The following is a 17,056-nucleotide window of genomic DNA, read 5'->3' as shown; positions in this document are numbered from 1 at the left end:
GAGCGTATTAATATAAACCAGTGACTTCAGTTGTAGTCAGAACTACTGTGCGAGCTACTGTTTTAGAAAATTCATCAGCACCAATCAGAATCGAGAACTCTCTGTGCTGTGGTATAAGGCAAAAACATCAAACAGTAATTTGGTTCAATTCAGTGGAGTTTAATTCACGGTGATGTCACTCTCTGCGATTATATTTATTTTGAAATATAGCCGTTATAATAAGTCAAAATCCAAACGGGAAAAGAATCATTTTTAAAGAGTACAAATGAAGGACCAATGAAAGCATGATTCCATTTTTATTTATTTATTTTTTGGCATGCCAGGGTATCCTGGACAGCCCTTTTGGCTTGAGCTCTCTGAACACCCGTTATTTATGGAGTACCTGTATATTTACACATCTTTCTCACACACACACACACACACACACACACACACACACAAATGACTTAATGACTTATTTATCCATTTTCAAACAAAGTATTTGTACTAAAACCGATATGTAGGGAAAACCCCTAAATATTAGCAACAATAAAACGTTAATTTTTATTTACCTTCAGTGTTGTTCATGCTAAAATTATGATTTGGCTTCATGATGTTTTTTCTTAGGAATTTCTATTATTGTTATATATAATATAATATAATATAATATAAAAAATGTAGTTCTAGTCCACACACTGATGGACACATGATCCAGCGTCCATCTGCTTCCAGTATCCCCAAACACACCGGCCGGGATTTTACAGCAGAAAAGCAGAGCGCGGGGGGGGGACTTGTTTGCTATGGCGACGCGTTCACGTGTTCCACGAAAGTTTAAGTGAAAAAGTAAACATGCCGCTGTTTGCTCTGCACTCAGACTGCTGCGCTTTACGTGCCTCATTAGTCTTATTACATTCGGATGAATTGCTTTCCATTTCCAGCACTAAACAGTGTCTGCAGTGTGGCGGTCTTCTGCGTGTGGTCTGTGTTCACTTCTTTTCTCAGCGTGTTAAGGAAGTGTGTTCTTGCAGCAGTTCAGCTTAGCAGTTTGTGGTTTTGGTGCTTCTTCCACAGAAGTAGTATTCCAGTGAAATGGAAAAATTCTTAAATGACATCAGTGGAAAAAGCTGGACAGAAATCATGGCACGAGTAGATATGCTCCTTTTTAAAAAAAATTATTTATTTAAAAAAAAAAAAAAAATACAAATTCTTTCCATTTTTGTGCACTGTTTTTTGTATTTGTTTGAAGGTATAGCTGCTTGTAGGGACCTAAAGAGAAGATGATGCCTAACCCTTGGTGGTACTGGGATTCAAAAACGCAGCCTTAATCATGCACCAATCCCAGTTTTTCCATTTTCTTTTTTTTATGCAATCCTGATGTCATAGCTCAGAGCTTCAGCTGAAGTACTTCTTCAGGGTTTTCCTTGCTGTAGAAAGGCTTAGCACCTAAGTGTTTGTGCGGAGCACTTCAAGCCGAATGAACATAAAAAGGCTTTTATTTCCGTTAAATCTCAAACATGTTATTTGGTGAAATGAATAGACTATTGATTATAAGTACAGTAAGTGTTGCCGGCTTTCTTTCACAAATATGGTAAGGATAATAGTTGAAAACTACATGGAAAAACTTCAAATTTCCTTCGGATAATTTCACCACCCCCCGCAACCCAGTCAGCACCTAAGCCCTCTGAAAACCCTGCTCTTGGCAAGCAAATCGAGATAAATGCTTCACAGACGAGATTGTGGACGTTGTACAGAGACGGAGGGAGAGAATACATTAATCAATCACAGCATTGTAAAAAATCTCTGGAGTTCGGTTAATGAGTAAATACTTGTTAGTTGTATATGGTATAAAGTTACTACTGAAGTGAGTAATTCTTTACATAAACAGTTCCGGATATACACTTGGTTTCCAGTTTATTAGTTGCACCTATTTTGTGCCTTCACTTACTGGCCCTTTTATTTGGTAAGCCTACCATGTCAGTCCCAGTATTATTGTTTGAATACAGCATGTCTGACATCTCTGGGTTTGGGGGTTTGAATCCTGTCTCCGCTCTGTGTGCATGGAGTTTGCATGATCTCCCCGTGCTTGGAGGGGGGTGCAGAGGGGGGGACTGTTGTGTGCATTTATTTATATATATATATATATATATATATATATATATATATATATATATATATATATATATATATATCTCACAGAAAGATCAAATGCCCTAATTGTTGCTCTTTCTTAGAAGATATTTTTCTCTTACATTGGGCCTCATCAGTCTTTGAGTAAAGTTGTTGTAAATGTTTGTAGTGTGTGTGCGATTGTGCCCTCTGATGGGTTGGCACTGGGATATGCTCCCCTCGACCCTGTGTAGGATAAGCGGTCTGGAAAATGGATGGATATTTCCTTAATGCAATCTAGGCTTCTATTAAATAACTGGTCTGTCCACTTTTCTTACCCTCCATTCCTCCTGCTGATTTCTTTTTTGTTGGATGCAAGTGGCTTTTTTTAAGGATGTGTTTAATAGGGATGTCACGAGAACCGATTCTTCATTACCAAGTCGGTACCATCATTGTTAAAACGCCCGTTTCTAATGGAGGTACCGAGGTTGCAATTCTTCCGGACCTGATGGGGGCAGCAAATATGCGCAAGTGTTTTAGTCGGTCCACAAGTGGTGAAGAAGAAGAAGAATGCCTACAAGCACACGGGAAAAACTACTGAAGATTAGCTTACCTTAACAAGTTTAGCTCCGCCCCGACTCGAAGAGAGGAAAGTTAGTATCGGTTTCCGGTGTGCAACCGATGCTATCGTTCAGTTCAAACAAAGCAAGGAAACACCTGGAATTTGGCGAAGCACCTGAAAGACGGTCCTATATTATGTTTGTTTGAGGCAGATGGCATTGTTGCCGTGAGACCGGCTAACGTTATGCTCCATGTAATGTTAGCGATAGCCTGTTATTTGTTAACGACGCTAACACATTGCAATGTTAAAAACTACCTCCGAATGGGCCACAATGGACCACCTTGGTATCGAGTATCATGTACTTTTGGTGGTATCAGTGCCGGCTACTAGATTTTTGGTATCGTGACATTACTAGTGTTTAATGAAGCTGAAAGAACAAACAGCACTTCCGTATGCCTTTTTGTAAACCGGCTACCATGAATTGTAATGCATAAACACACATGTATTTCAGAGTCGATGGGTTGACCAGGCTTTTCCGGAGGGCAGATGGCATGAACGCAGTGTAGTAAGGAAGTTGATTGGGTAATAAAAACACGGATGGAAAATGTTGACCATACACTGTGACTAACTTTGAAACCTCAAACATAACACCCTACGTATCAGGTAAATTCAACGTGTATCTGTTAATTATATAGATTAGCACAAGTATGTAAAACCAGGACTGTCCTTTCATATTGTAGCTTCTTTACAACTAAAACTGACCTTCTCATTATTCTGCATGAGCAATCGTAGCACTCCATATGCGCTCATTGATCCTTGGGTGGCAACGCAGCAATGACAGGCCCTTAGAAGGTCAAACGCCAGGCCTTAATAAGGTCTCTGCTTGTCTTTTCTGTTCATTACTATCTCATCCATTCTCATTAGCCAGCCTGCCAATTTCCGAGCCTGTGGAGAGACACAGTCGGAGCTGCAGATTGGCCCAGGCAGGGGAGGCGACTTTAGCCCTTTAAACCAGATGCTCTTCTTTTAGCATGGAATCTCAGATACTTCACCATTGTGCCATGCAACTCATTTCCCTTGCATCTGAGAAATGTGTTCCAAACACTTTGCTGTTCTTTCCACAAAGCACAGATGAGTCACACTGGACCGAATGTTTTGGTGTGTTTAGTCTCCAAGTCACCATCTGTCATGAGTTATGCAGTGACCACTGGCTGGTATACTGAATGAAGTAGAGTCACTGTGTTTGGTTGCACACATCAGTCCTGACTCATCACATATGTTTGATTCTTTAAACCAGCGGTTCTCAAAATGGGGACCGGGGACCTCTGGGGCTTTTTGAAGCATTGCCAGGGGGCCCATGATACAGTGGTGGAAATCACAACTCACGTTAAGCAACAAAGTTATGATATTTAGGGGACCAAGCTCTAAAGTCAACTCGGACATAATTGTGTTTTCTCAGTGGAAAGTTCAGGAATCGAAAGCTGTATTGCTCCGAACAATAAGATTTAATTTAAATAATAGTAAATATATCTACATGCTGTTCTTCCACAAATGAGTATGCTGCTTCCATTAGCCATAACAAGATTGTCTGCTGGAAATGGGGGGCCATGTCTTGTGCTTCTCGTCCTGCAGATCAAACATTGAAGCGTCTTCTTTTTGACAGATGCAAGCATTTTTCATAGGAAGTTATTAACGACGTTCTCTGTCTGTCAGAGGTTTAGAAGTGCTGAACACTGAGATCGAGATCGGTCAGGTCATTAGCTCCACACTGCTCTAATTGGCCGATTTGCCAACGTACCCAGAGAGACTTGGTGTAATTAGGCCTTTGTAAGTGCATGCTCTGTCATCAGAGTCAGAAGAAACACAGTAATGACTGTGTCTTCTAGGGAAAAAAAACACACCGCAGGATATGAATGGTGGCAGCGTGACTGCTTCTGAGGCCTTTTATGTGGCGAAGGATACGGAGCCCACTCAATGCAAAAATCGCTGAATTTATTCTGGGAAATGGCGTAAAAGTGTCTCTTCTTTCACCGTCGCGGGATGGACGTCCATGCTCCACTTTTCTTGTGTATAATATGACGTGTGGTGCGCTATTTCAGGACTGATGTGGTTATATAAAACGAGACGAGAGTGCTGCAGTGCTTCGTGCATTAGTCCTCAGCATGTATGGATGGTACAAGGACCTTTTCCAACTCTTGGGAGTTCTTGTTTTGAATGTTTGACCTCTTGATAAGCTTGGAAATGAAGTTGACGCACTTTGAGTTGCTGATGTAATGTAAGTAATTCTGACGAATAGACAGTGGAGAATAAAAATAGTTATATACGGTATTCCTAATATTAACCCCCACCCCCATTCAGTCTGTTGGTGTTTATTTAGTAGCTTATTTAGGATTCTAAAGCACATTATTTCCTGAAAATCGGTCATTTCATCATTTCGTTGAGATTTTTGTGATTGTGTTTTTGTGTTAGCAGATTAGCAAAGCGTACTAACTGTACTAGCTATGTATACTCACTGGAGGCACCAGCGACCAAATGTCACCATGATGCTTGTCGTCGTCGCTGAAATCATGGCTCATTGTTGCGCACATATAGAAAATGAATGGTCGTTTGCTGCTTTTCTAAAAGAAGAATTAACCATTAATCCCCAACCATAAACGTCTTTAAAAGCTATTTATGGAGTAGTGGAGATGAACTTTCACTAAAGGACTCTTTAGCCCAGAGTTTTGCGAATGCATATTACCAGTATTTGGCTAACATGTTATTGGGTCTGTGTGCTAAACTCATCTTAATTTACAAGGTTTATTTCCATTTTTCCATCACTGTGTTTCTGAATGAAGGAATTTTACGAATGGTTCCATATTTACATGCCCCTCGGAACCAAAAGTCTCAGTTCTGCTCTGCATTAGACTCAAAGTACTCTTGGTTACAGGAGTTCCCCGGACTACCCTTCTGTCTTTTTGTAGTGTTAAAAGGCTTTGTGAATTTTCTTACACTGTTTAAAAAAAAAAATAAAAAATTCGAGGAGAATTAAGATTAGGATTAATGTGCCAATTATAACCTGCTTTTGCTATAATGACACACACAGTGGTTGTGGAGATGCATTTATCTGTATTGTAGGGCAGTTTTGTTATTCATGTTGAGAAGTTGGTTTGTGGTTTTTGTCTGTGTGCATGCCCACCGTAAGCTTGCATGGGTGGCTTTATGCTGAGTTTCAGGTTGTCAAGTGATTTTCACACAACCTGACAGATCGCTTGTGTAAAGAAGCTCTCTTTCCTGCTTTACTTGGGCACAAGGCCAATACACATGTAACATGCACACAACAGGCCCATCCTGTCATAAATTAATCATACACTTTACTTGTTTTTTCTTTCAACTGAGCTGATGAGGTGACTAGGGATTAATGGCGAGTCTTCTAGAAATGGAAATGAGTTCAACACAAATCTCTCTCTCTCTCTCTCTCTCTCTCTCTCTCTCCAGCCTCCAGCCTAGAGGGGCTTATAGGGCCTCTCTTTATTAGAAGGCTGCTCTACAGTTATTCCTTCTTGGTCACCAGAACAGATCCTAGGAGTTTTCACTTGCTCTGCATTGCTTCGATATGTATCAAGGGTGAGGCTGTTGCATGTAGAACGAGACCTGATGGTGCCAAACGGAAAGTCTTTGATGGGAGACTGTTTTAGAGAAAAGGGTGGAATCTGTGCAGGCCTGCATGTTTAGTATTTGTCTATAGAAAAGAAGAGAAGAAATAAAAAACGGGTGACACAGGTTTGAGACAGGAGGAGGAGTTGAAGCAGAAATCAAAACCGGCTGTGTTATTGTTCTGTCATGTTGCCAGGTTGGATTTTGCGTGAGTCATCTGTGCTAATTACTTAAAGGTCAGAAATTGTCTGCTTAAGTGCAGAGGCGTTTTTTTTTTTTTTTTTTTTTTTTGTTCACCTCTAAATACCTTCTGATTTCTGAATGTGCATTTGTAGAGCTTTCAGCTTGTCGAGTTTGAATACCGCTGATGCCACATCTATCCTTGGCCAGGGGTCGCTTGTGGGTCTAGCACTCCCGCTTGCAGGTTTAACATTCGCAGGTCCAGCGCTCTTCTCGGAGGTCTAGCGCTCTTCTCACAGATCTATCATTCCACGTGTAAGTCCGGAGGGAAGTCGGACCATAATCAGTCAGGGTTGGGGTGGGTGCGGAGGTGGCCGATGAGACCAATCCTTGCACAGAAGGTTCTGATGCAAGTATGGACAGGGGGAAACAGGGTTGAAGAGTCTGGGGTGGTCTGGGTATTGCCCTCTCTGGCTTTCTCGCCGAGCACTTCGTCTGTGCTGTTTGGATTCCCTGCTGCTCATAGGCTTCTGCACCTTTGGTGATGGCATTACTCCAGGCTGGTCTGTCTTGTGCCAAGTGACTCCCATGATGCGCGGTTGATGTTTAAGTTCTTGAATTGGTTCCTCGGGCCACCACAGGAGTGTGCACCAGACATCAGCTTGCCATAGAGAATATGTTTGGGGTGTCTTGTTGGGTGTTCTTGTAACGTGTCCAGCCCAACAAAGCTGGGACTGGCGCAGTGGTGTGAAGATGCTTAGCATGCTAGCTCAGCTAAGAACCTCAGTATCTGGTATCTTGTCTTGCCACTGGATGCATAGGAGCTTAAGTAGGCAGCAGAGGTGGAAGCTGTTGAGCTTTTTTTGCATGACGCTGGTACACAGTCCACGTCTCGCATGCATACAGCAGAGTGGACAGGGCAGTTGCACGGTATACCTTCAGCTTGGTTGACAACCTTACGGGATTTCTCTTACACAAAGACGTCCTCCGCCTTCTGAAGGATATGCTGGCCTTCGCGATTCCGGTGTCCATTTCATCGTCTATGTGGACACATCTGGAACGAGTGCTGCCCATGTAGGTGAATTTATCCATACATGCTAGTGTCTGTCTGTTGACGGACTCTTATATAAGCTAGCTCCTGTAAAGCCTGATCATTCCTTCTGGTGTTTTTTTTTTTTTTTTTTTTTTTTTTTTTTTTTTTTTTTTTTTTTTTTTTTCTTATGCTGATCATAAGACCAAAGTTGATGGGAGTGGTGGCAAACAGGTCCAAACTATGCTGAATGTCTGGCTTGGGACTGGTGTATAGTGCACTGTCAACAAGGAGAGCAGCATGTAGTCTTTCGATGTGGACCTTGGTTATGGTTGAATGGTTTGCCATCAAACTATCTGTAGTGCAGTATCTTCTGTCTGTGCAAGGGTTATCGTCATGCTGTGCATCATTGAGCATCGCAGTGAAGATTTTGGAGGTACTCTATGCCTTGTGGTCTAATTCTCGAACGTGTTTAACACTCGCAGGTGCAGTGCAACACTCCTATTGTGAATACCGATGGTGTTGCAGGAATGCAAACGTCTATCTAGATCTAACTCCATGCTTCTTTCATAAGTTAATAAAATCCTGATGGACAAAACTGAAGTCCCCCTGCTTGACTCAGACATGCAACACTTTCTGGAAGAAAAATGAGCTAGACTTCCTGGTTGGCATCTGGCTCGTTCCCAGAACAAAATTCCCCTAGTTCCCTACAGTGTTTTCATGTGTGCTATTTAATTCAAGCCATTGTGTTTACCCCCTTGGGTCCTGTTTTTTTTGCACAGCTGTGAATTCGGCAGTCACACTCGAGTGTAGGACCAAAACAACTGTCCTGAGACCAGCCGAGTAAACAAATGAATCAAACCTGTTGGGGGGGGGGGGGTGTGTTTTTTTTTTTTTTTTGTTTTTTTTTGTTTGTTTGTTTGTTTTTGTTTTTTTTGACCTGCAAGCTGTAAATGTGACCTGACATGACCGAGATGTTGAGTGCTGAAAGATTGAGTTATGATGTGCAAGTGTGATTTTATTCTGCATATATAGACTGAAGAAAACAAAAACACTTCACAAAACACTGTTTTTATATTATGTCCATCTTGATTCTTCTTGATTGTATTGTTATTGATTCTTCTCCTTGTTCTTCCTTCTTGATTTTTTTTCCCCTTTTTGATTCTTGTTCTTGATTCATCTTCCTATCTTTCTTTTTATTATTAGTTTGTCTTCTTCCGCTTGATTCTTCTTGTTCTTTCTCATTTTGTTGTTTCTTCTTCCTCCTGATTCTTCTTCTTCTTCTTCTTCTTCTCCTTGATTTTTCTAGTTCTTGATTTCCTTCTTTTTGATTCTTGTTCTCCTTATTGATCTTGATTCTTCTTGTTCTTGATGTTCTTGTTTTTGACTCTTCAGCAATCCTGGCTCTCTGCTTATCTCAGGTATTTGTATGTGTTTACAAATGCTTTTTTTTTTTTTATCTACTTGTGAAAGTCAGGGACCAATATTGGAAAAGTATGTGTCCATTCCCACTGACCCTACAGCAAATGCTTTCGATTTCTGGCCTGCTTAATGTGTGTGCTATGTGCAACCAAAGTGAAAGATTTCAGAGATTCTTGGTTCTGAGAAAATCCGTCGGCATCCGCAATAGTTGAGAGTTTTGCTGGCAACAGATCAGCCGATCTAAGATGTAATTAACCCTGCTTATACAGATTATTTCTCATCCTGATATTACTGCATTAAGAAGCTTGAAAATCTCCAGCAGGAAGCAGTTCGTCCTTTTCCTAAGAACAGAACTACAGACTGTAAAACCATCATCTAGGTTGAAATACACACAAATACTCAAACATTATTTTAAAGCTATTTTTCCTCTGCCCTAGTGCACTCTGGGAGCATCTGGCATTAGTGTAGCTTCGGTAGCATGTGTGGAGAGTTTAGTGCAAGTTTGGTATGAGCAGGTTTTTATTTGGTGCCTAATTGCATCATGAACATCATCTTGGTGTGTATGGTTATATAAATTCCAATTTACTAACTGTTAGAATGATCATTTTGTGGTGTTCAAACTCCCGGTCCAACACTGTTCTTTTCTCTGTTTGGCTAAATGGTTAACATAAGCTGCACATAATTATCCACATTTATTTGTTTATTTTTTAAATGAACATTTTATAAAAAAAAAAAAATCTGCCATCGAAACACTACTGGTTTATGAAAAAATGGCAAATTGAGAATAATTCTCTAAAGATTAATGCGGCAATCCATTGTGCTCAACACTCGGAAAACCTCAAAAAGGGAAAAGTCCAAACTTGGGCAACGATATTGTTCATATCTTGTACGCTTCTAATCGCTAATCGTGCAGGAATAGTTAACGTAGCTCTTTCTATGTTTCTAAAATTTTGTGACTAGCCATACAATTATAAGCTTGCTTTGGGCATCCGTGTTTCTCCAAGCCGAAGCACTGGATCGCGTCTAGATCGGGTCTCGGGAAAATCGATCAGACTCTTTCCAAGTCGGTTACCATGGATTGTTTGGGGCACAAGTTGGCAACCCATAAAATCAGAAAACTAAAGTATATTTGTGCATAAAAATCATGTTTGTGTGCTGTTTCTTTTTATTTAATTATGTGTCTACTGCAGTTTAGTATAATTGTAAGTTTTTTACGCTTTGTTCACACCAGCAGCAGCTTTGATAGATAGATATTTATTTATTTATTTATTTATTTATTTATTTATTTATTTAGTATTGAATGAGTAAGTTGCATTGATGCAGCATGTCATGTGTCACAATGCACTGAACACAATGTTCTGCTCTTAACAGTTTCTCTCACTTATTTGATAGGCTTAAAGTGTTTGGGCGCTGCTTTATTTTGGGCAAGTCATTTTCTCCCCTTGTTCACAAAGCTGAGCATCATCTACTGAAAATAGGAACAAGTATGTGGATTCAGACTCATGGAAAATGTTTCACAGCAGGGGGAAAAAGGAAGTGTGTCACAGTCCATCGCTGCCATTTAGAGTCAACAAACGACTTCACGTCTCACGTGCGTTAACTTCTCCACGTCTGATAGTTACTCTGCGTCCTGTCACTGGAAATCGCGCTCATTTAAAAACGATTGAATGTATGAATGACGTTTAGTTGCGTTGTGAACGCGTGTCAACCTGCACACAGTGCTGCTAGCCCCACCCAGTAGTTAGTGTGTTTATTTGTACAAACCTTAAGCAAGTACCAAACCCATACAACTGGAACGTTCGCTATTGATGGCAAAGGTGACGTAAGTTCTGGTACTTTGTACAGAGAAAAAATGTTCAGTTCACTTTAACCCAGTAATTAATGCACTAATGTGGGGCAAATTCAATAATCTCTCTCTGTCTTATGCTATCTCTGGCTCTCTTTGTGTGTGTGTGTGTGTGTGTGTGTGTGTGTGTGTGTGTGTGTGTGTGTGTCTCTCTCTCTCTCTCTCTCTCACATCCTCTTTCTTTGTCCATTTCTTAAGCTTTCTTTGTCTGTTTGTCTGTCTCTCTCTCTTCTCTCTCTCTTTAATTACATTGTGTTGTATACACTCTTATGCAATGCCAGTGACCTGGGGGAAGTGCCACTGTGAGGATTTTTTCTTTTCTGTTTCTCTCTCTCTCTCTCTCTCTCTCTCTCTCTCTCTCTCTCTCTCTCTCTCACGCACGCGCTCTTTTTCTGTCTCTCCGTCTCTTCAGGGTGGGAGGAAAAAGAGGGGAAAGAAGGTAAGAGCAGTGGCGCTTGAGTTAAAACGTGAAAGGAGGATGTATGGAGAGAGTGAGTGCAGCTGCAGGTACTGCTGTGAGATTAAAGGAGTGAGAGGATTTTGATTTGCATCATTAGGGCATGAGACTGAGGGGTGTGTGTGTGTGTGTGTGTGTGTGTGTTTATTTATTTATTCAGGAGAGTGACACCGTTCTCCAGTGCTGCGCCCGTGAGTCTCTGTACATCCTCGCTTACTTTCCATGAGCAACACAATGTAACATCTTTATGACCAGAACTTGTTTTTGCACTGTGTTTCTCTCTCCCCGTGGTCCTGTCTCAGATCCGTGACGATTTGTTGAGCGGTGTGTTGCGTGTGTGTGTGATGCAGGATCGTGTGTCGGCTGAGCGATGCTCGGACGCTGCAGGTAAACCGCTCTCATTACAGCTCCACTTCATTTCACTGCTCCCCGGAGAGGAAGTGGAGGCTGTGGAGCGAACGGCGCTAATACTGTTAATGTTGATCTGGTGTGTGTGTGTGTGTGTGTGTGTGTGTGTGTGTGTGTGTGTGTGTGTGTGTGTTAAATGGACTTGGAACAGTAATGCTGTGCTGAAATGCCGCTCTTGTCTGGAGCTCTGGCTAGAGACTGAGGGTCTGAACGTCAGCGCAGATCTCCCTACCTGGTTTATCCTAATAGTTCTGTATTCTGAAGACAGAAGATCCACATTTGGATGTTTAAGCTGTTGTGGTTACCAAATAAATCACATTTCCTAATTAAATGTCTAAGTTGCTTGATGCATATTTGAACAGTTAATAATCTTCCGAGCGGGGAAAACGTTTATTCTAGTATACTACAGTTTTTTGCGTCTTCCGTCTGGAGGAACGTGCGTCGTCTGTTTCTCTTTTAGAAATGACCTGGACCTCCTTTTAAAAAAATCCAAAGAATTCTTGGAGAAATATTTTCAGAGGAAGTAATATCTTCTGTATCGGTAGGCCATTTCCAGCAAGTGTTAGTGGTGCATTTTTGTTGGCACGTTCATAATCTGTGCTATGTAGGCAGCACACATTGTAGTTATACCCTAGGTAGTGAGCATATGTAGGTAACAGGAAGCCCTTTGGGATGTAACTGAACTGTGTGTTGGGTGGTTACGGAAGTACATCGATTTCTAAGTGTAAGTTAGGGCTGGGCGATATGACACAAATATCATATCACGATACTCGAGGACATTTCTAATATATCATTTAGCTAACAAAATGTCTGCGAAACAGTTTGACGAAAGACAGAGTCTTGTCTTCTCCCTACGGAGACAAAGAAGATTTAAGTTAAAAAAAAAGTCAAATCAGCAGCATCCGTTCAGTACCATTTTAAATTGTAACTATTAAAAATGTTTAAAAAAAAATACATCACCATACCAACGATATCTCAGAAAAATGTATCGCATAATCATTTATCACGATATGGATATTATATTGATGTATTGCCAAGCCCTGGAGTCAGTGACCTTAAGGAAAATGTTCTGTGGGTTAAAGTTCACACAGATTTCCAGGACAGTTAATTTTCTAATGCAGTTAAATACGAAACAGTTTGAGTACGGAGCACGATGCCACGTTTTTCTTTTCCGATACCTCTAATGAAAACTTGATTATTAGCTTCTACCCGTCTGATAGCGTTTTCTTTCAAAATGACTACGCGTTATAATTGCTTTTAAAATGAAGCACTTCACAGTAAAATTCTTTGACACATAAATCCTGTACATTGTAAATATAAATAAATGTAATAAGTGTAAGTATGATTCAGTCCTAACAAAATATTAATTTTTTTTAACAAACGGTCGAGTCTTTTATATATTAACATTCCTAAGTTCACACACAACTTTTATTTCATAAATAAAATGTGTTTTAGAGCTGTGCGATCGGATGCTCTGATACAGATATTATCATCAGTTATCTCGTGTTATGCTTTGCTGAGATATCATGGACATCATGATATCCTTTTTTGTATTTTTTAAATGATATTTTTAAATATGAATTTAATTACTAACTGACTAGAAGCATCTGATCTTAATATTTTGTAAGAGTGTAAGAGAGTAAAAGTTTTTTTTAAAAATTTATTTTAATTACTTTCTCCTGTTTAGTGTTTTTAAAAAAAAAGCATTTTTGTTTATATAAAATAGATATTTTTAATATAAAAGTTGCATGTCTTGTAGACATTGAATAAAATGTCGTCAAACTTTTTTTGTGTGATTTTTATTTCTTTTTTGCTGGAGGTTGTACGTATACGTCATGATGTGTCTCGTAGTTCAAGAATCCTGCTATGATATTTTTGTCATATCGCCCAGCTGTTATTGAAATCAATATACAAGTTATTGCCAAATAAAATACTGTACACTGTTACTAATGTTTGTAGACGAATTATTTTTTAGATTTTGTAGAGAAACGCTCAGATATTTAGGGGTTAAAAGGCTTTATCATGCATGAAGTGAATTCAGATCAGATTACAGATCAGATCAGATTAGGCATCTTGGATTTTTGTGTGTTTTGTTGTAATGTGTGTGTTAGAATTTTTTTTTTTTTTTTTTTTTTGCAGATTGAAGGTTCTTTGTACCAGATGAGGAACAATGCTGGCCATGGACCAAGGTATGGTGGAGGAATGGCTGTCTGAGTACAAGGTGAGGTGTGTTTGTTTTATTTTTTTTTATTTTATTTTTATTTATTTTTTTCTTTTCTTTTTCTTCTCTCTCTCTCTGTGTCTGTCTGTCTGTGTGTGTATACACGTTGTGTTGGTGGAGTGGACACAGGTGGGCGTAGAGACTACTTGATGCCTGGAGCGTCTCCATCACACTCCTTACAGCCTCAGTGTCTATTAAACATGCACTCGTTCTCTCTCTATCTCTGTCTCTCTGTGCCTCTCGGTCATTTCCTTCCTTCCTTTTATTCATTTCTGTTAAACTCTTTAATACGCTCTTTATCTCTCTCTCTCTCTCTCTCTCTCTCTCTCTCTCTCTCTCTCTCTCTCTCTCCTCACACACACTCACTCTCACTCACACCCCCTCAAGTGCTAATGGCTACTAAAGTGTTCAGCAGAAGGATCCTCTCTGTAGGCATGGAGGTGGAGGCGGAAGCTTAACGGCAGGATGGTTTCTGAAAAAGAAGCAAGGGGGAGGCTGGGAGAACAGAGTGACATATTGAAACGAGATCCTCTGGAAATCCCCTGAAGCACTACAGCTGGGCTGTCCATCAGACCTGCCTCTACACGTCTGCCTGTATGCCTGAAGTGCTGTACTAGGCCTGGGCAGTCTTAAATTGTATGATTTAAATCTGCAATATTCTCTGGATAGTGAATTATAGTTTACTGACCAGCTCACAGTAACTTAGCTGATTTGCACATTATTATTATTATTATTATTATTATTATTATTATTATTATTATTCCTCCTTTTCATAAATGTCAAAATATTATAAAAAAATCTGGCATCATTGTGAATTTTTCATAGGAGCTCAGAATTTTAACATCACAATAGTCAGAGTAATCTTACCCAGTGCACCTTTAACTCCCAAGTGCTCATCTATAGCAGTGTGTTGCATCCCGTCTCATTTCTAAGCTGCCTTTTAGTTCAAACCCACCAAATTAATAAACCAGTAATTCTCTCTGGAAAAAAATTTGGTCTCCTAGCAGTGTCTTGTTTTTTTTTTTTCTCCTTTTTTTTTTCTCTCTCCCTCCTCCGTGCATGATTGTGCAAATGCTATGCTTTCTGTGACCTCTCACTCTGCTGTGCTTTGCTGTGTTGCAGACGTTGCCTGAGACGGCCATCTCCAGCTATGCTGCGTCTCTGAAGGAAAAGACTTCACTGGTCCCGGCACTCTATAAAGTTATCCGAGAGAACTACAGCGATGTAAGACTCGAGCTCTTTTGTGGTGGTGTTTAAAACATTTGTGTTTTACTCTCTCCTGCTTGTGTTGTATGAAAGAAACCCAGAGGGGATGGATGGATCTTTTAAATGCGTGTTGGGTTTGTGTGTGGGCTGTAGCTCTCTTTCTCCAGGCTGGCATCAGCTGCAACTCTCGGGGCAGAAGTTTCCATTTTAGTCCACGCTTGATCTAAGAGTCTAGTCCAGTGAAAGAGCCCTAATCACGATGTTTCACCGGCTTCCATCAGTACACCATCTGCAGGGACACACACAAACACGCACACGGACATCCTGCTCAAGCTGTTACACAAGCAGACACGGCCGTATTGGCTTATCCGTCTCTTTCCAATATAAAAAAAGATCATTTAATATCAACAGTCAGTGTTTTGGGAAGAGACGTGGATATAGAACACGGTCGAATGTTACATGAATTGGTTCAGTTTGATAAAACACAAATTTCTGGAAAGGCAACATACACCTACACACACTTATCTCCATAGAGGTGGAAATCTTGGAGAAATATGACATTTTATACACAAAAGCTCCAGAGAGACTGGTGAGGTGAAGCTGGCCAATCAGCTGAAGCTCGTCATGGCCCAAATATATGCATGGCTGCCTGGGGAAAACCCATTTTTGCACTACAGGTAGTTCTGAAAACCACAGGTTTTCCTGGATTGCACACGTCTCAACCACCAAGAGTAAAGTTCTTGCATTTTAAAGTCTGATTACACACAAGAGAAACGAGGGGGGGGGAATGGTGCAGTAGGGGAAATGAGTATTGGACGTGTCAATATTTTTTTTCAGTAAATATATTTCCAATGAGGTTATTCACATGAAATTTTAACCAGACATCTGTATTAACTCAAGAAATCTACACTTATAAAGAAATCCATAAATAAAAGTCCATAAACGAAGTTATGTGTAATAAAACGGAATGAAACGGGGGAAAAAGTATTGAACACGCTAACTGAAATGTATTTAATACTTCGTGGAGAAGCCTTTGTTTGTAATGATGCTTCAAGACACTTCCTGTACGAAGAAATTAATCAGCCGCAGTATTCAGGTGTGATTTTCGCCCATTCTTCTAAACATAGTGTCTTGAAGATTTCAAGGGCCCCTCTTGTGAACCTTGATCTTTAGACTTTAATGTTTGGATTTCTTTGTATGTGTGGATTTCTTGAATTAATACCAAAGAATGGTGAAAATTTCATGTGAATAGCTTCATTGGAAATATATTTACTGGGGAAAAAAACAAAAAAGTTGACGCGTTCAGTACTTATTTCCCCCACTGTTTATAAATATTTCATAATCCAGCTGTGTTGCAGGAGCATCATGGGCATTTTGACAGCCGGTATCTGATTTCAAACTGAATTAGCCTTTTATTTATTTATTTATTTATTTTTAGAGTCCAAAAATGCTTGATTTTGCTTTTTCAAAATTGATTTTTTTTTTTTTTTTTTTTGCGTAAAACTATTGAATCGTCGAAATCGCAGTTGCACGGAATTGTTTTGCACAGCCTTTCGCACTGGTGTTTGTTGGTAAACGAGACTTTTTTTTAGCTGTACTCGAAGAGGGCTTTGGCAGAATGCACGTTCTGATGACGTCACATGACACGTCTTGGCCCAAATCTTCGGTCATTTTGGAAAAATTCCAAGCGCCTCAGAATGCTGTGGAGTTTGCTTGAATTTATGTTAATTTCTGCGATCACAATTTGGAAAACCTGGAAGGAACTGATTGTACTACAGTGCATAGTTCTCCAACAACTCCATCAAAGCGTGACGTTGACCATGTGAGGAAATCACGTTTCGCTTAGATTACATGCTCATTACAGGAAGATAATCTGGAAGAAAAGACCAGATTTAAGGTTGAATAAAAACATTTGTGTCATTTGTTGAAACATATTGAAGAGAAATTGTCAAAGTATGTTATAGGAAGAAAAATAAATCACTTATTTATTAATGGATTTTGTT

General features: G+C 40.0%; 1 protein-coding gene across 2 annotated transcripts in view; it reads left to right on the top strand.

Moving 5' to 3' along the window:
* hycc1 (hyccin PI4KA lipid kinase complex subunit 1) overlaps positions 1-17,056 on the top strand; it is a 39,884-nt gene that overhangs the window by 3,580 nt on the left and 19,248 nt on the right. For both annotated transcript variants that reach the window (XR_008384537.1, XM_053612641.1), the window contains exons 2-3: positions 13,766-13,847; positions 14,970-15,071. Coding sequence is in view for 1 of the 2 variants with exons in the window: in XM_053612641.1 (XP_053468616.1) it covers positions 13,797-13,847; positions 14,970-15,071 (153 nt within the window). In the remaining variant the exon portion in view is untranslated. The remainder of the gene's footprint in view (positions 1-13,765; positions 13,848-14,969; positions 15,072-17,056) is intronic.

The sequence above is a fragment of the Ictalurus furcatus genome, chromosome 24 (genome assembly GCF_023375685.1).
Source record: "Ictalurus furcatus strain D&B chromosome 24, Billie_1.0, whole genome shotgun sequence".
In the NCBI taxonomy this organism is placed as follows: Eukaryota; Metazoa; Chordata; class Actinopteri; order Siluriformes; family Ictaluridae; genus Ictalurus; species Ictalurus furcatus.
This window is presented reverse-complemented; position numbering and strand designations above follow the sequence as displayed.